This window comes from Spermophilus citellus (assembly GCF_964194105.1).
Source record: "Spermophilus citellus genome assembly, chromosome: 1".
In the NCBI taxonomy this organism is placed as follows: Eukaryota; Metazoa; Chordata; class Mammalia; order Rodentia; family Sciuridae; genus Spermophilus; species Spermophilus citellus.
Window position 1 is genome coordinate 221145750 of NC_138182.1, and position 15279 is coordinate 221161028.

The window sequence follows — 15279 nt, forward strand, 5'->3', positions numbered from 1 at the left end:
CTCCTGTCTCAGCCTCCTAAACCACAGGTATTACAGGCATACACCAGTGTACCTCCCCCACCCTTGCTTTTTAACAGAAATCTTCCCTTTCCCAGGTGTGGACAGAGTGTAGATCAGCAGCTGCCTGTGGTCTCTCCTTGACCCTGTTTTCTGAGTAGCATATTTTAAAGAGCAGAGTATCTATAGCTTCTGTGGAGCCTGGAGATGGTAAAAAATTTCTGGATTAAAGCTAATGGAAGAAGATCATTGAAAAACAAATTGTAATTTTGTAATTTTTTTTTTTGTAAAATTACAAATTGTAAAATTGTTATGCTAACTTTGAAAGTAGCATCTGTAAAGGGTGGCAACCTTTTGCACATTTGAGCAAAAGTTCACCAAAAGAGAGAGGCTTGCTGGTTCAGCCTTACTCTTTCCGATTCTTCAGAGTCCATGAATGTAATGTCCTGACCACCAAGTCGCTGTAAATCATTAGAAACAGAAGGAAAATTTTGAAGTTAGAAATGGCAAATTACTTCTCTTAGAAATTAATCTACTTAAATCAATGTCATTTTTTCACCTTTTGTATACTCACTCATTTTATTGACTGATGTTTTTGTCCTTTAATAAAGATGCTTTTATTTTTCTTATATCTTGTTATCATGTCTGCCTTTTTATTTTTGTCATCTTCTTTTGCTGTCACATTCTTTGACTTCTTCATTTAATCCTATTTATTCTATTCTTATTTCCTTTATTTTTATAGCTTACTTTTCTGATTTTTTTCTTTTCATTTACCTTAACGGTAGTATAGCAGACTCTTCCTCTTTATTTTTCCCTGTCTTTATGTTTGGTTACCAACTTTTTTCCTGATTCTCTATCTCTCATTTTTACTAACCGTCCTTCTTTAACCTTCTGTTGATATTTTATTTCTATCACTTGCTCTGGATGTCCACAACATTTCATCTATCTTAGTATCTCCATATGCATTTTTATGATCCTACTACTAAATACTTAAAGCTGTATGTGTGGAATAGAAAGATACCTTTCCTCATTTGAATGCTATTTCCTCCCCCTTCCTATAGATGTTTCTCTTTTATTCATCCTTTTTTGATGTTTCCCTGTCCCATCTTAACTGCACCTCTTTTCCCAAGTCACCTCCCTTTTGAAGTTCATTTCTTCTTTCTAACCCCATTCGCACCGGGTCCGATTTAACAATCAAGAATCTTCAACAAAATAAAGGATGAAGTTCTATGAGAAACCAGGTTGTGTGTGTTTCAGAAACTTCTATGCATTTTCTAAAATGGGGTTAGGGACTTGGATCCAGAAATATTCTTGGGTAGCTTTTCGCCTCTGGCAGAGCTTTCCACACCCTGGAGTTCCCTAGGGCCTATGCTGATGGGCAAAGATAGGGAACGGCTCTTTAGGTCCTCTTCCAGTTCAGGGACCAGAATGAACGGGCATCACCACCAAAACTATTAAACCAGGCGGGGTGGGGATGCCTGGGACTCTTTTCTGCGGCAGTTCTGGCAGGATGTGCGGTGTGTCCGGCTTGGAAGGGGTCAGGGTAGTAGGGCACTGCGGTCTCAGGACTCGGTCACTGGGCCTCTTTGGGAATTTTGCTGACCTCCTCCAGAGGAGGAAGGCCCGAGGCAGGGTGCTCCCCTGGGGCGCAGGGCGCGGCCCAGGGAAAGCAGCGACGCCACCTCAGCGGCGCCCAGAGCCTGAGGCGCAGTCCCTCCCCAGGAGGGAAAGCAAGTCGCTTAGGTAGCTCAGCGAGAAGGTCGAGGGAACTGCGCGGGCGTCCCTCACCAGCCGGCCCTCCGGGAGCTGGGCGGGGGCTACACCCCAGGGAGTAGGGCTGAGGGCAGTAAAGATCAATCGTGGGTACTGGCGCGGGGTCACCGACAGGAGAAGAGCGGGACCGGAGGCTGGTGGGGGCCCCCAGGGCGGCAGAGGCCGTCGGTCTGTCTGTGTACTCGGCGGGCGCCCCGAAGTCTGGGGCCGCTACGGCTCCAGCTCCACCGGCTCCAGCCAAAGACTCCAGGCCGCACTTTCCCCTCCTCCCGGCGCCTTCTCTCCAGTGAGGAGCCGAGCGCGGGCGGCGCAGGGGGAGGGGCGGCGGCGGAGAGAACAGCCAGTTGTTTAAAATCCTTCTAGAGCAGTTTCTAATTCCCCCCTTGCGCCCGGGTTCGGAGGGGGAGGGGGGAAGGAGAGCGGGAGGAGGGAGGAGAGAGGAGAGGGAAGAAGGGAGGGAGAGAACCAGGGAGGGAGGGAAGGAGGGAGGAGACTGCCGCTTAGGCTGTAGCCGCCACCGCGCGCTTCGGAAGGCCGAAGGGAGGGGGAAGCCTGTCAGTCTCTGGCGTTGCCTGGGAGAAGAGGGCGGAGCTTTGGCGTGGGGCGGCCAATAGTGGGGGTGGCTGCGTGGGTCGCCATGGGGACGGGGCTGTTCCCGGGGAGGCTGTGATGGGTTGACAGGTGCGTGACAGTGGGAGCTGCTCTCGGCACAAGCATGTACGGCAAAGGCAAGAGTAACAGCAGCGCCGTCCCGTCCGACAGCCAGGCCCGGGAGAAGTAAGTGTCTCCGCTTCTCACCCACCTCCGCCTTCACACGCGCGCACACTCACGCACGCTCTCGCACACTCTCTGGGAGACACACAGACACACAGACACTCTCCGCCCGGGGAGAGCCGGGGGTGGGCTGGCAGGGGGAGGGGTGTGCGAGGTGGGGGCGTGTGGTGCGGGGAGCGGCTGTTTCTCAGGAGGTGCTGGCTCGGAGCGGGCGGCCGTGGGGGGCTGTCGGGAGGGAAGCGAGTATGTTGGGGGGCGGCGGCGGTACTGGTGCTGAGGATGTAAACTTGTTTGGGTGATTGAGGGAAATAACCCGCGGGTTCACCTCCTCACAAAGTAACTTTAGAGCTGGGGTCCGGGGCTGCGGGGACCTGGAGAGCCGCCGGGGGTCGCGGGGAGGGGGCAGCTGCGTGGAGGAGGGCGCACGGTGGTACTGTGGTGTCTGGCGGGCGGGCTGGGGTCTCAGCGGGCGGCTCCTGAAGCGCGGCGCTGGAGCCCCGGCGCCGGGGCTCGGGGCCGGGAGCGCAGGGCGAGGCGAGGGCGGCGGTGCCGGGCGCGCGGCGGGCGGAAGCTGGGCGCAGAGCGGCCGAGCGGGGCCCCGCGGGGCGCGGAGGCGCGCGCGGGGCACTGAGGGCGTGTGCGGGCGTGGACCCGTTGGGCGTCGGGGCTTTTCCCAACTGGCGGATCCCGCGCGACGTCTGCTTTGCCTGGTGTTTCGGGCAGTGGGGCCGGGGCTGGGGTGGGTGGGCGCGAGGGACACTGCTGAAGTTTGGGAGTCAGAGAAGGACCGAGTTCCCAGGGAGAAAAAGTGTGCCGGCTAGGCGAGGGATCTGCTGGAGGAGGCTGGCATTTCTGCTTCTCGCTGCAGACCCAACTCCGCAGTAGCGGCGACTGGAGAACTTTTTGTGGAGACTTGCTGCCTTCCGAACATCGGGGGCCCCTGGTGGGCAGCTGGCGGGGCGGTCCCTGCGGGGCGGTGGTCCTGGGGCAAGCCGAAGGGGAGTTGTGTGAGCCGCAGCTCCGCCACGAAGAGGGCTTTCTGCAGTAGGCAGGAGGCAACAATCGGAAAAGGGGTTTTTAGGGAGGAGAGAAACGCTGAGGTGGGCAGAAGCTGCTTGGTTGGGGTAGTGGGGAGATACAGGTGTTAACTTCGGTGGGAACCCAAGGGGAGGCTGGCCAGAAAAGAGCCCCTCCCGGCCACGGATGCCACCGTCAGTCACGGCACACTGCAAAGCAGGGTTGTTTGCTGCTATTCTTGTGTACTTGTAACGGTGATTCGGTTATTACTAAAAATGAGAGCAAATAGTGACTGACTACTGAGGAAGAACCCCACCCCCCCTCCGTCCCGCTGCCTTTTATTTTTCTGTGTAGCAGATCAAACCGATTCCCAGTAACCGCCTCAACTCTTGAGGGCCAGGCTTATCCTTGTCATTGAATGCACTCTATTTTTCGGAGGGGGTGCAGACTGGGGAAAAGTCTGAGAGCATCACTCCGAGGTACTTTGGGTACCTTGCGCACAGAAATAGCTGCGTAAATAAAAACCGAACGTGCAGACAGATGACTAAGTTTCCCTCCTTGCTTTGGGCAGTTTTTCCCCTGAAAGTTTGTTGTGCCCCAGGGATGGGAACATTTCCTAATCTTCGTGTTGGCATCAACATACACAATTCCCATAGGATTTAGGGGTGGCAGGCCTTGATGTAGCAAAACAAAACAAAGCAAAAAACCAAAAAACAAAAACAAAAAAAAAAAAAAAAAGGGAGAGACATGCTGTTATTTTTTAGATCTATTTTTTAGATCCGAACCTTGTTGCTCTGACAAGGAATGTATAAGAGTCACAGCATTATTGCCTGATTTAAGACACAGCATTTAACTAAAGTTGAAGTTTTGAATTACAGACTAATTTGTGTGCATTAATCATTTGGTTATATGATAAAAATATCTTAAGGAAGATGTTTAATGATTACAGAATATTTGGATTTCACATTACTGGGGGTGAAGAAATTGAAATTTAATGAAGCATAATCTTATTTATTTTGAGGTGATTGAATTTGAGAATCAAAGTAATTTTGGATTTTAGCTGGACTCCTGGGAGGGGGTAAATTTTGACTCAATCTAATTTGTATCCTGATGACTTTGTAAATTTGCTGATTATAACAAGGAAGTTGGACCTAGTGTGTTCTGTGGTCCTTTCTAGCTCTAATTCTGTGATTCTCTTATGAAAACAAATTGCCACTTTGTTGTCATATCTACCAAACTGAACATCAAGTAACATCCACTCTTATGAGCAAAGTGATGAGGGTTCTGCTAGATGGTGCTATTTGATTTAAATATATTTTTTCCATTCATTACAATTGGCAGAAAGAATTCTTGACTTGCCTTATAAACTAAATATAGGTGAAGAGGCCACTTTTGGAGAATTAACAAAGACTATTCTGGATTAATTGTTTTGAATTAATTTATACGTGAATGTTAGAAGACAAACATTGAGGTAGTTCTGTTTTATAGAACATAGTTTCTGTTTTATAGAACATAGTTGGTGGGAAGAATTGATCTGATTACCCAGTTTTCCCAGTTATGGTTACTTGGGACTTTGATGGCACTATTCTACATCAATGTACTAGTTTCTGAAGTTAGGAATCTTGAAGGTATCTTTAAAAAGGATGTTACAATTTTTTGTTACTAATTTTTTTTAAGGTGGCAGATTTTAAAAGGTGATGAATTCTCCTTTAGTAAGCAAATTAGAACTGTTGTGATATTTAAATTACAGATATAATTTGTTTTTCATTAATAAGTAATATACAACGCAATAAAAAGATCCTGAAAAATGAATTGTCCCGAATCATGGCATACACATTCAGTAAACATTGGTTTTATAATCTATCAAGAAATACATTTTCTCACAAGTTTATAGGGAATAGCTAAGCACTTACCTATATTATATCTTAGCTTTTTCTTGAACTAAAAAGTCATTGTGGAACTGGGGATGTAGCTCAGTGATAGAGTGCTTGCCACACATGAGTGATCCCCTGGGTTCAATCCTCAGCACAGCAAAAAACCAAACCAAACAAAACAAAACAAAAAAAAGCTATATAAAATATTTGAAATTTATTTGTAGATTTCATACACAGTTTCTAAAATTTTACTTTGCAGTCCTGAACATAAAAATGGCCTGGGCAGGTTAATTACTTATTTTGTTGTTCTAAAAAACAAACAGATCAAGTCTATTCAAAGGCTTGGATTAGGTTTAATTAGAGAGGGAGTGATTGAAAACCTTGAAGGGAGGTGGTATGTTTGCATAGAAATTTTAATTCTGATCTTGTTAGGTCATTTCCTGCTTTAGCATACTTTCTTTACCACATTGATCATGATGGTAATTAAATAACTGTGTAATTGCCTGTTTAATGTCTTGCTTTTCCTAAAATGTAAGTTTCTTGAGAGTAGGGGACTAATTTCTTCTAATTTTTAATTTCTTCTCTAAGGTAACTTTGATATTAAGAGAAATACTTCTAATATTGAAAGACCAAATAAATTCTTATAAATGAAAATGTTAGACTTAAAGGAAGTTTTTCAATGACATCCAAGATAATGTCATAAGTTTGAGTTCACACTTTCTAGCCTAGTCATATTTCAAAAATACCCCCAAACAATAGTGTTCTCTAGCTTAGTTGTATTTCAGAAATGCCCCCCCCAATAATACAACCAAAGTAACTTAATTTATTTGTTATCCTATGTGCTAGTGTTTGTGTTCAGTGCTTTTTATGTTTATTTTCTCTAATTCTCCCAACAAAGCTTCAAGATATGTGATTTCTTTTTTTCTCCAATGAAGAAAAAAGAATAACTAGAGACCCTGGGTTGTAAAGTAAATGCATACCCTGCTAAATGCGCTACTAGAAAACAAGCTGGATTTCTAACACAGATTTCTCTAACTTTAGAATCTATGGTTGACGCTGAAGAATACATTTTTCAGTGTACCAGATTGCCTTCCTGATCTAGGGTAGGATGCTACAGATTTAGGGAATAGCATTACATAATCAGATATAACAGACTTTAAAGACTTGATCAGATATGCACTCTTAATCATTGGTGCACCCAGATGCTTATACCCTCCATTTTGGTAGACTGAAGAAATGTGGTAGTTGTGGGGAAGGCATAGAAATCTTAGGAGTGAAAGTTGGAAACCCAGAATAATGAAGTATCTTTGTTCCTTTCTTTCTAGGAATTTTGTTTGACCATTTAAGTTTTTAAATTAATTATAATAGTTGTAAACAAGTCCTGTATGAAAAATATTGCTGAACTTTAAGCCATGCAGTATGCCATCTAGGAAAAAGTAACTGGCAGCTGCAAATAGATGGGTAGTGATGTTAATTTTTTATTAAACTAATTTGGTCTTTAACATTTTGTAATAGCACTGAAAGAGGAATGTTCTAGAAAGAAAAGTTGTTTATAAGATAAACATAGTTGACAGTGACATTTATTATGTAAACTAGCCTAAATTACAACAAACTGTATATCTAATCTGGGGCTTTGAAAAAAAACTTTGGCTTTTAAAGATTGGTGATTTTTGTTGGACATACCTGGATACAAATACCATATGCTCATTTTTGAACAGTTATAATCAAAAGAACATTTAAATACCACTCCATGTAAGAGTTTATTGAGATTAGTACCTGCCACATCACCTTATTCTCCCCCCACCTTTCATCCTTAAAGCAACCCTATCAAAGAAAACTTGATATCTTTCTTTCTGAAAGAAATAAAGCAAATGAAGTATTACAAATCTCTCCAGAAACTTGTTTGATGAGCAATGTACACAATTCAAGATTTCTAAAAGAGAGGAAGCAATATCTTTATGGGAATGAAATTTCCTACAATATGTTGACTTTTCCAACTAAGAAATCTTTCCTCCAAAATACTGAACAATTTGTATCTGAAATGTCAGCTGTGAGATTTTTCTCCCCCCCTTCTGACTGATGTCTTTCCTGTTACTTAAAGAGAAGGATCTCCCTTTGTCCCCTTTGGGATTTGAACCTAGGGCCTTATATATGCTAGGCAAGTGCTACTGAGCTATGTTCCAAGCCCAGACTTTTTTCCTGAAGGAATAAATCTAAAAAAGAGACTGTGTAATATATTCAAACTTAAGTTTTAGTATTTATAAAGAGATTTATTGTCATCCTTAGAAATAGTATTATAAACTGGGCATGGTGGCGAAGGCCAATAATCCCAGCAATTTAGGTGGCAGAGGCAGGAGGATCACAAATTGGAGGCCAGTCTCAGCAATTTAGTGAGGCTCTAAGCAAATTTAGCAAGACCCTGTCTCAAAGAATAATAAAATGGTCTGAGGATCTAGCTTAGTGGTAAAACACCCGTGGGTTCAATCTCCAATACTCCCCTCCCCAAACCCCACCAAAACCCAGAAATAGTGTTATAAGTATGCTATAATTTGAGAACTGTGTATGTGTGTGTGTGTGTGGGGGGGGGCGAGGGGTTATTCCCATACTTTGAAAGCCAGTTTGTCCATAAAACTAATTTGGATGAAAAAAATTTGTAGTCCTGAAGTAGAAGAACAAATGTGTCTTTATCATCATCAGTTACTACCAGAAAACAGAATTATTTTGACTTAATTGAAAATATTCCATGGGGCAGGAACTGGAACACCCACTTTGTTGTTGATTAATATTTTATCTTAATAGTTTCAAATTAGAAGTAAAATTTGGAGGAAAAAAAAACCCAATTTGAATTTAGATTTTCCTTCTATGGAGATCACCATTACATTAGTGTTGGAATAGGATTAGGACCCAGAACACTGAGTTTGAAAGACATGAAACTACTGCTGGAAATATGTAATTTAAAAATAAATAGTTATAATTTTATTTTGGAATACATGGTATTCTCTACCATTATGTGTACATTATTACTTTGACACTGATGTGGGAATAACATTAAATACTAGTGACATATCATTTACTAACATTTAAGCCTCTATAAACATGCCAAAATATTAATTTCATCAAGAAGTTAGTCTAAAAAGATGATCTTAAAATAGCATTGGAGCTTGTTCACACACCTGTAATCCCAGTGGCTCAGGAGGCTAAGGCAGGAGGATTGCAGGTTCAAAGCTAGCCTCAGCAAAAGCAAGGTGCCAAGCAACTCAGTGAGACCTTGTCTCTAAATAAAATACAAAATAGGGCTGAGGATGTGTCTCAGTGGCTGAATGCCCCTGAGTTGAATCTTTGGTACCCCCCCCCCCCACACCAAATAGCATTGGAATAAAGAATAAGATGTATTTGTTAATATCTGAAGAGTCTGGAGTAAAAATTAAATGATGATATTATTCAGACTTTAGACTTTGCTTATCAGATTTTGTATGTATTTTACATATATAACATCTGTTCATGTTCATGTAAGGCTTTTTAAACTTATATAACTTAACTAGGACTACGACAGTTCTCTAAATTATTACACAAAACCCCCCATGTATTCTATGAAAGGTGACATGAAGGGTGGCCCACCAAGATTAAGATTCTTCCTGTTTTTAGTAATATTAAATAGCAGGGGCTGGGGCTGTGTCTCAGTGGTAGAGTGCCCGCCATGCATGCGTGAGGCCTTGGGTTCGATCCTCAGCACCACATAAAAATATAAAAATAGATACTGTGTCCAACTACAGCTAAAATATATGTGTGTGTGTGTGTGTGTGTGTGTGTGTATAAATTTAAAAACATAGCAGAGAGTGTTCTTAGCTTTCCCAAACTGTTATATCTCATTCAATATTTTCAGTGTGAAAACATTGAAAAACAAGTAGAAAATGGACTACACAGGGAAGAATAGAGTTTTTCCACATAATTTTTAAGTCTACCTTGGTCAAAATGAGTGAATAATTTTTGGCAGTAAATTCATGGTTAAAGATTTTTGAAAAGGGAAGCTACTGTTTTTGTAATAATTGCAGAACTAAAAATTTATTTGGCTCAGCCTGGATAGTATTAATGTAGTGGTGGTATTAATATTTCTATTTTTTGCTCATCTTTTAAAGGACAAACTTAAGTTAGTATTAGCTTGTGAGGCACTGGGTTTGATTCTCAGCACCACATATAAATAAGTGAAAAAAAGAAAGTCCATCACCATCTAAAAAATATTTTTAAAGAAGAATTTTGATTGTTGCATTTCATGTAGGACCCTAAGTAGCTTTGAGAACAACAATGAGCCATCATAATATTTTAGTTCACAATTCAGCTAGAGTGAACCAATGACCTGGCAAATTCCTATTTTTGATCTTCTGTATTAATTTTGCTTCATGGACATAATGTCATAAAGTAGTTTAGCACAGAAAATATTGTAGACTTAAGTATAGCATTCTGTTATTCTTTTTCTGCTCTTAAAGATTTTTTTCTCAGTAATAGTAGGTATTGAAGGGTATATTTTAATTACTAATATAGCTGTAATTTTAGTTTCCAATCCAAGACAGAAATTTAATACAGTATTAAAATACTGATGAAATATTTGTGAAGACAAGAATAGAAGGTGGAAATTTATATATGATACTGTCCACTTAAGTTATTAATATGGTTATTTCTTTTTTATTTTAGATAACTCCAGACTCGGGGAGAGAGGGGGGAGAGGAGAGCTATTTTATCAACAGAAGAAATTGATAAAAATTATTGCAATAAAATGATCTCATGAGGCTGGGTGCAATAGTGCACACCTGTAGTCTCAGCTGCTTGGGCAGCTGAGGAGTTGGACACCAACCTTGGCAACTCCTCCCCAAACAAGAAAACAAAACAACATCAACAAAAAGCAAAATACCCCCCCCCCCCAACAAATCCAACAATGATCTTAGAGAGGCAGAATTAAAATAACAATATCCTAAATACTCTATAATGAATTTGTTGAGTTTGTCATAGAATGTTATTAATAGTAACAATAATAGCAATGCTTTCATTTAAGAATTTTGTTTACATTTGGTACTTTATATCTTTTAATCCCTTAAAAAATACTGTTTTCTCTTAATGTTACAGAAGAAGCAGGCTTAAGAGTTTATTACAGCTTTGGCTGCAAATATCAGAACAGGAGATAGAAAAATGGCTTAATTGATCAGGTTTAAAAATAAATCTTAATAGAATGAAGATATATGAAAGTGGCAATTCCAGATCTGCTTAAGTGAATCAAGAACATCAGGGTTCAGGATCAGCTTCTCTGCCATCCTTGTGGTCTTCCTGTTGTGACTGTAACATGGCTGCTTCAGGTTCCAGCATCACTTCTCTCACAGACTAGTATAAAATCAGGAGGAAGAGACAAGTTTTTCCTTCTTCATGTCTCATCAGTCAGGAAGGAAAACCTATTCTTGTATTAGGAGATCTCTTCTTATGCCTTATTAGAACTGTAAAATTCCTTTCTCTAAACCAATTACTGGCAAAGGTAATGGTATTACCATAATTGGCTTAAATCAGTCATTGTTTATCCCCTGGGCTAGAAACATTGCTCCCCTGTACCTGAACTACCTAAACAATACTTGGAGTCTTTAGCAAGGAAGATGTATCTTGAGTAGAGTAAAATGGGTCTCTGCTTTCACATTTGTAGGAGAAATATATAAGTAAATAAATGTACTAGGTAAATTTGGATAGTCATATATGCTATAAAGTAATAAAATATGGAGGCTATAGTATAGAGAATGACTGAGAATCTACAGTAGATTGGGTAGTTAGGGGAAGGTACTTTGAGAAAAGACATTTAAGTAGAGATCTGACTAATATTGAAAGAAACAGCCATGGGAAAGTCTTGAGGTTAGAGTGTTTCCAGCAGTTCAAAGCTACCATTGAGGAAATTTCTTAACATGAGCATAACTGCTCAAGTATATATACAATACTAGTGAAAGTTGGGATGAAGAAGCTATTCTTCCTTGGTTTTATTTTTTACTGAGGAATTGGATGGTGGATCCAGTTTTTCTGGTCCTCCTAGATGGTAGGACTGATTATCTTTTATCTCCTAAGCCCTCAGGATACAGTTGTTTCTAAGGAAGACAGTGGGGTTTTTATAATGATATTGTTGGTAGAAATAGTTAAGGTTTATTGAAAGCCTCTAGGAGGGGCTGGGGTGGTGGCTCAGTGGTAGAGCACTTGCCTAGCATGTGTGAGGTACTGGGTTTGGTCCTCAGCAACACATACAAATAAATAAAATAAATGTATTGTGTCCATGTACATCCAAAAAAAAAAAAAAGTCTACGGGGTTAGCAAAGATGGTATAGCTGGTGGCATGGTTATTTTTCCTAAACCTCCCAGATTGGATTGGATGCTTTTGTAGAAACCTCTGTTTTTCATTTTTCATGTCAATTATAAATAGTGAATAATTTATGTGATGTTTTGTTTAATGTCTTTCCTCAGATTGGAAGCTCCATATGGTTTAAGCATCATGCTGTCTAGTTCACCATTGTATTCCCACTGCTTAGCACAGTGCTTGGAATTGTTATTATATGTTTGTGGAATAAATGAATTAAGGATGTAATCAATAATATGACAAATGTCACAAAAGTCTATTTTTTCCCTCCATCTCCAGTTTTTGGTGCTTGGATTAATATGTAATTTCTAAAGAAGATATTTCTAAAATATAGGCATATAGTAGTCTCTGTGAATTTCAGAACTAGGAGAGAGTGCCTACTTATATTACCATGAAACTGTGTGTTTTTCATATGAATTTTTGATAGACTACTTTGCTCATAAACTTAATAATATAAATGAAATTGTATTACAGTTTTCAAGTTTTTTAATATAGCTTATTTTAATTTAATTTAAATCTCATAATCCTGTGAAGTAGGTGGTATCTTAATTGATTGTTAAGATTTATAAATGAAAATTTACTTACCCAGGTAGGATAATATAGATATTATATGGTGGAGTTGAGCCATATTTAGATGTTTTTGGTTCCAAGGTCAGTGTTCTTTTCATTTTACTATAGGTACCTCTTTTATGATGAGAGATTCATATATATATATGTTGCATTAAGAATGTGATTCAACAGAGAATCATAGATTAGATGTTAAAGTTTATCAGTACTTTGATTAAAAGAAAAATATGTGTTATAGTGTGTTAAACACTGTCCTATACAATATTTAATTCCAGAAGTGCCATGTCTTGAATAAATTCCAATTTTTATTTGAAATCCTTATGCTCTTGTTATGTAAATTGGTCTGTGTATGATTTAGTATAGTTTTAAGTTTCTGATTTGTGAAGGCTCAGGATAAATTTTTTTTTTTTTTTAAACCAATGAACTCTTCTCTATTCCTTTGCCAGTTAGCTTCAGTCTGGAGAGGTGGGGTCAAGAAAGAGAAAGAAAGTTTTTTGTTTTTTTTTTTCCCTTTCATGCTTCTCTCTAATAAGATAGGGAAAGTCTTTCAATATGAATTATTGATCACATGTTCTTTTGTCCTGGTAAAATATGTAACATAAAATTTAGCACTTTAACTATTTTTAGGTGTATAGTTCAGTGATATTAAGTATATTCACATTGTTGTACAGCTGTCTGCACTCTCCAGTTCTAGAACTTTTTTTCATCCTCCTAAGCTGAAGCTGTATACTCATTAAACAAAAGCTTCCCACTCCTTGCTCTCCTTAGTTCTGGGTAACCACCATTTTATATTCTTTTTTTTTTTTATGAATTTGACTATTCAAGGTACTTTATATATATTTTCCCTATTTTTGGGACTGGCTGCTTTTCTTGCTTAATCCCTACAGCAACTTCATAAAGTAGATGTAATCCTGATTTTACATATGGGAAAACTGAGTCTCAGAGGTTACATATCTTGTTCAAGGCCTCACAGTAAATTGTATAGCATGTTTTCAAACTCTGGTTACTGACTGTGCTGCCTATTTTAGCCATAGACTAGCCTAAGAAAATTGGAACTTCTTAAATAGTTGGATTTTGCCAATTAGCATTTAAAACTCATTTTAAAAACTTGTTTATTTTTATAATAATATACATTTATATATATTTTATAAGATGAGAATCCTATTCATCCTGCTTTCTACTATCTCTCCATTCCTGTATTTATTTTAAAAAATGTGAACTGTCAATGTTGGCCTCTGTTGAGCCCTCCTGAGTCAGATCTGAATAGCCCAGCAATCTCTGCCCACCAGGAACTGACTCTCCAGAGGGGGGATCACTATCAGCAATTACCACACTGGGTAAAAAAGCACTGTAATAGTTATTCCAAAGATGGTATGAGAGTTTTGGAAAAGGGCATTGGATCTAGCCTAGGAGTCTTGAGTATCAGGAGATATTTCTAAGGGGCTATTTATTAAAAGACAAACATTAGGAAAATTGAGGAGGGGTTACCTAAGGTGGGGAGAGAGTGTGTGGGGTTGGGGAGGGGAATGAGAAAGAAAGTACAGAAATACAAAGGCATGAAGAGTGTGGTATATAGTCATCCCTTGGTATACTTTGTTGCATGACCCCCATGGATACCAAAATCTGCAGATGCTCAAGTCCTTTATGCAACATGGCATAGTATTTGCATATAATCTATGCACATCTTTCTGTGTACTGAAAATCATTTTCAGATTACTTATAATACTAATACAATGTAAACATTATGCAAATAGTTGTTATGCTTTATTGTTCAGGAAATGATGAAAAGAAAAAGAAATCTGTACTTGTTTGGTACAGATGGATTTTTTTTTTTTTTTTTTAATGTTGTTGAGCTGTTTTTTGTTGAACCTGCAGATGCAGAACCATGGATACAGAGGGCCAACTGTATCTGGTAAACTGCAATAAAATTGATATGATTGGATGTGCTGTAGAGGATATGTCTGGCAAGTTAAACAGGAACTATTTAAAATACAACCTTGAATGACAGCTTGACCTTGGAGATAAAGAATTTTAAGCAGAAAAGTTACATCATCTGAGGTGCATTTTAGAATATTAATTCTGGAAGTTATATGAAGGGTGGGGCACAAGGGGAAACAGATCTATCAGGAAACATTGGTAATAACTAAGCTGCTGTAACAATATAAATGTGTTAGCTGTCACCATTCTTCTGCATTAATACAGTAGATATTTCAGGCTGTGGAATATAGGACCTGGGACCTAAATGAAAAAAATTAGGAATTTTAAGATGATTATAATTGTTTTAGTCCCAGATTTTGAGGGAATATAGGAGGAAGAATAGGAAGGAAAAGAAGGCAGTTGATGAGTTCATTTGAGGTGTTATCCAGACCTAGAGAGAGAACAGTTTGGGAAGAAATTTGTTATGTAGTTTTTTTAGTTGAGAAATCTAGGCTGGAGATAATGGAATTGAGAGGCTGGGGACAGAGAAGTAACATTTATAAATGTAAGGTGTTTGAGTTTTAAACATTGTGCCAGGTACCTCATGTGTTATGTTTTATTTCATTTTGTTGACGAGGAAACTAAGACTTCAGTAGGATAAGTAATTTAGACAAGTCACATGTCAGAACCCAACTGTAAACTCAGTGTTAGCTTATTCTTTCTTTTAAAAGAATAACTTTTTTTTTGAGATATGACATTCATATAGAAAAAAATGTATATATCCTAGGTGTATAGCTTGATAAATTTTCACTAACTGAACACAGCAGTGTAACCAAGCAACCACATCAAGAGAAAGGCTATCACCAGCACTGTAGAAGCTTCACATGTGCTCCCCACTCTGCCTGAACTTTTAACAGCATAGATTAGTTTTGTCTGATTTTACCTCTTACATATCTGCTTCTGTCTTTTCCTTTGCATTGTATATAA

General features: G+C 39.4%; 1 protein-coding gene across 3 annotated transcripts in view; it reads left to right on the forward strand.

Moving 5' to 3' along the window:
• The first annotated feature begins 2339 nt into the window (after positions 1-2339).
• Positions 2340-15279, forward strand: part of SSBP2 (single stranded DNA binding protein 2) — a 351463-nt gene continuing 338523 nt past the window's right edge. Inside the window, exon 1 of one of the 3 annotated variants that reach the window (XM_081294470.1) lies at positions 2340-2547. In XM_081294470.1, coding sequence (XP_081150596.1) covers positions 2486-2547 — 62 coding nt within the window. In that variant the 5' untranslated portion in view covers positions 2340-2485. The remainder of the gene's footprint in view (positions 2548-15279) is intronic. The other 2 variants (XM_081294469.1, XM_081294471.1) reach the window with 2 other exon arrangements.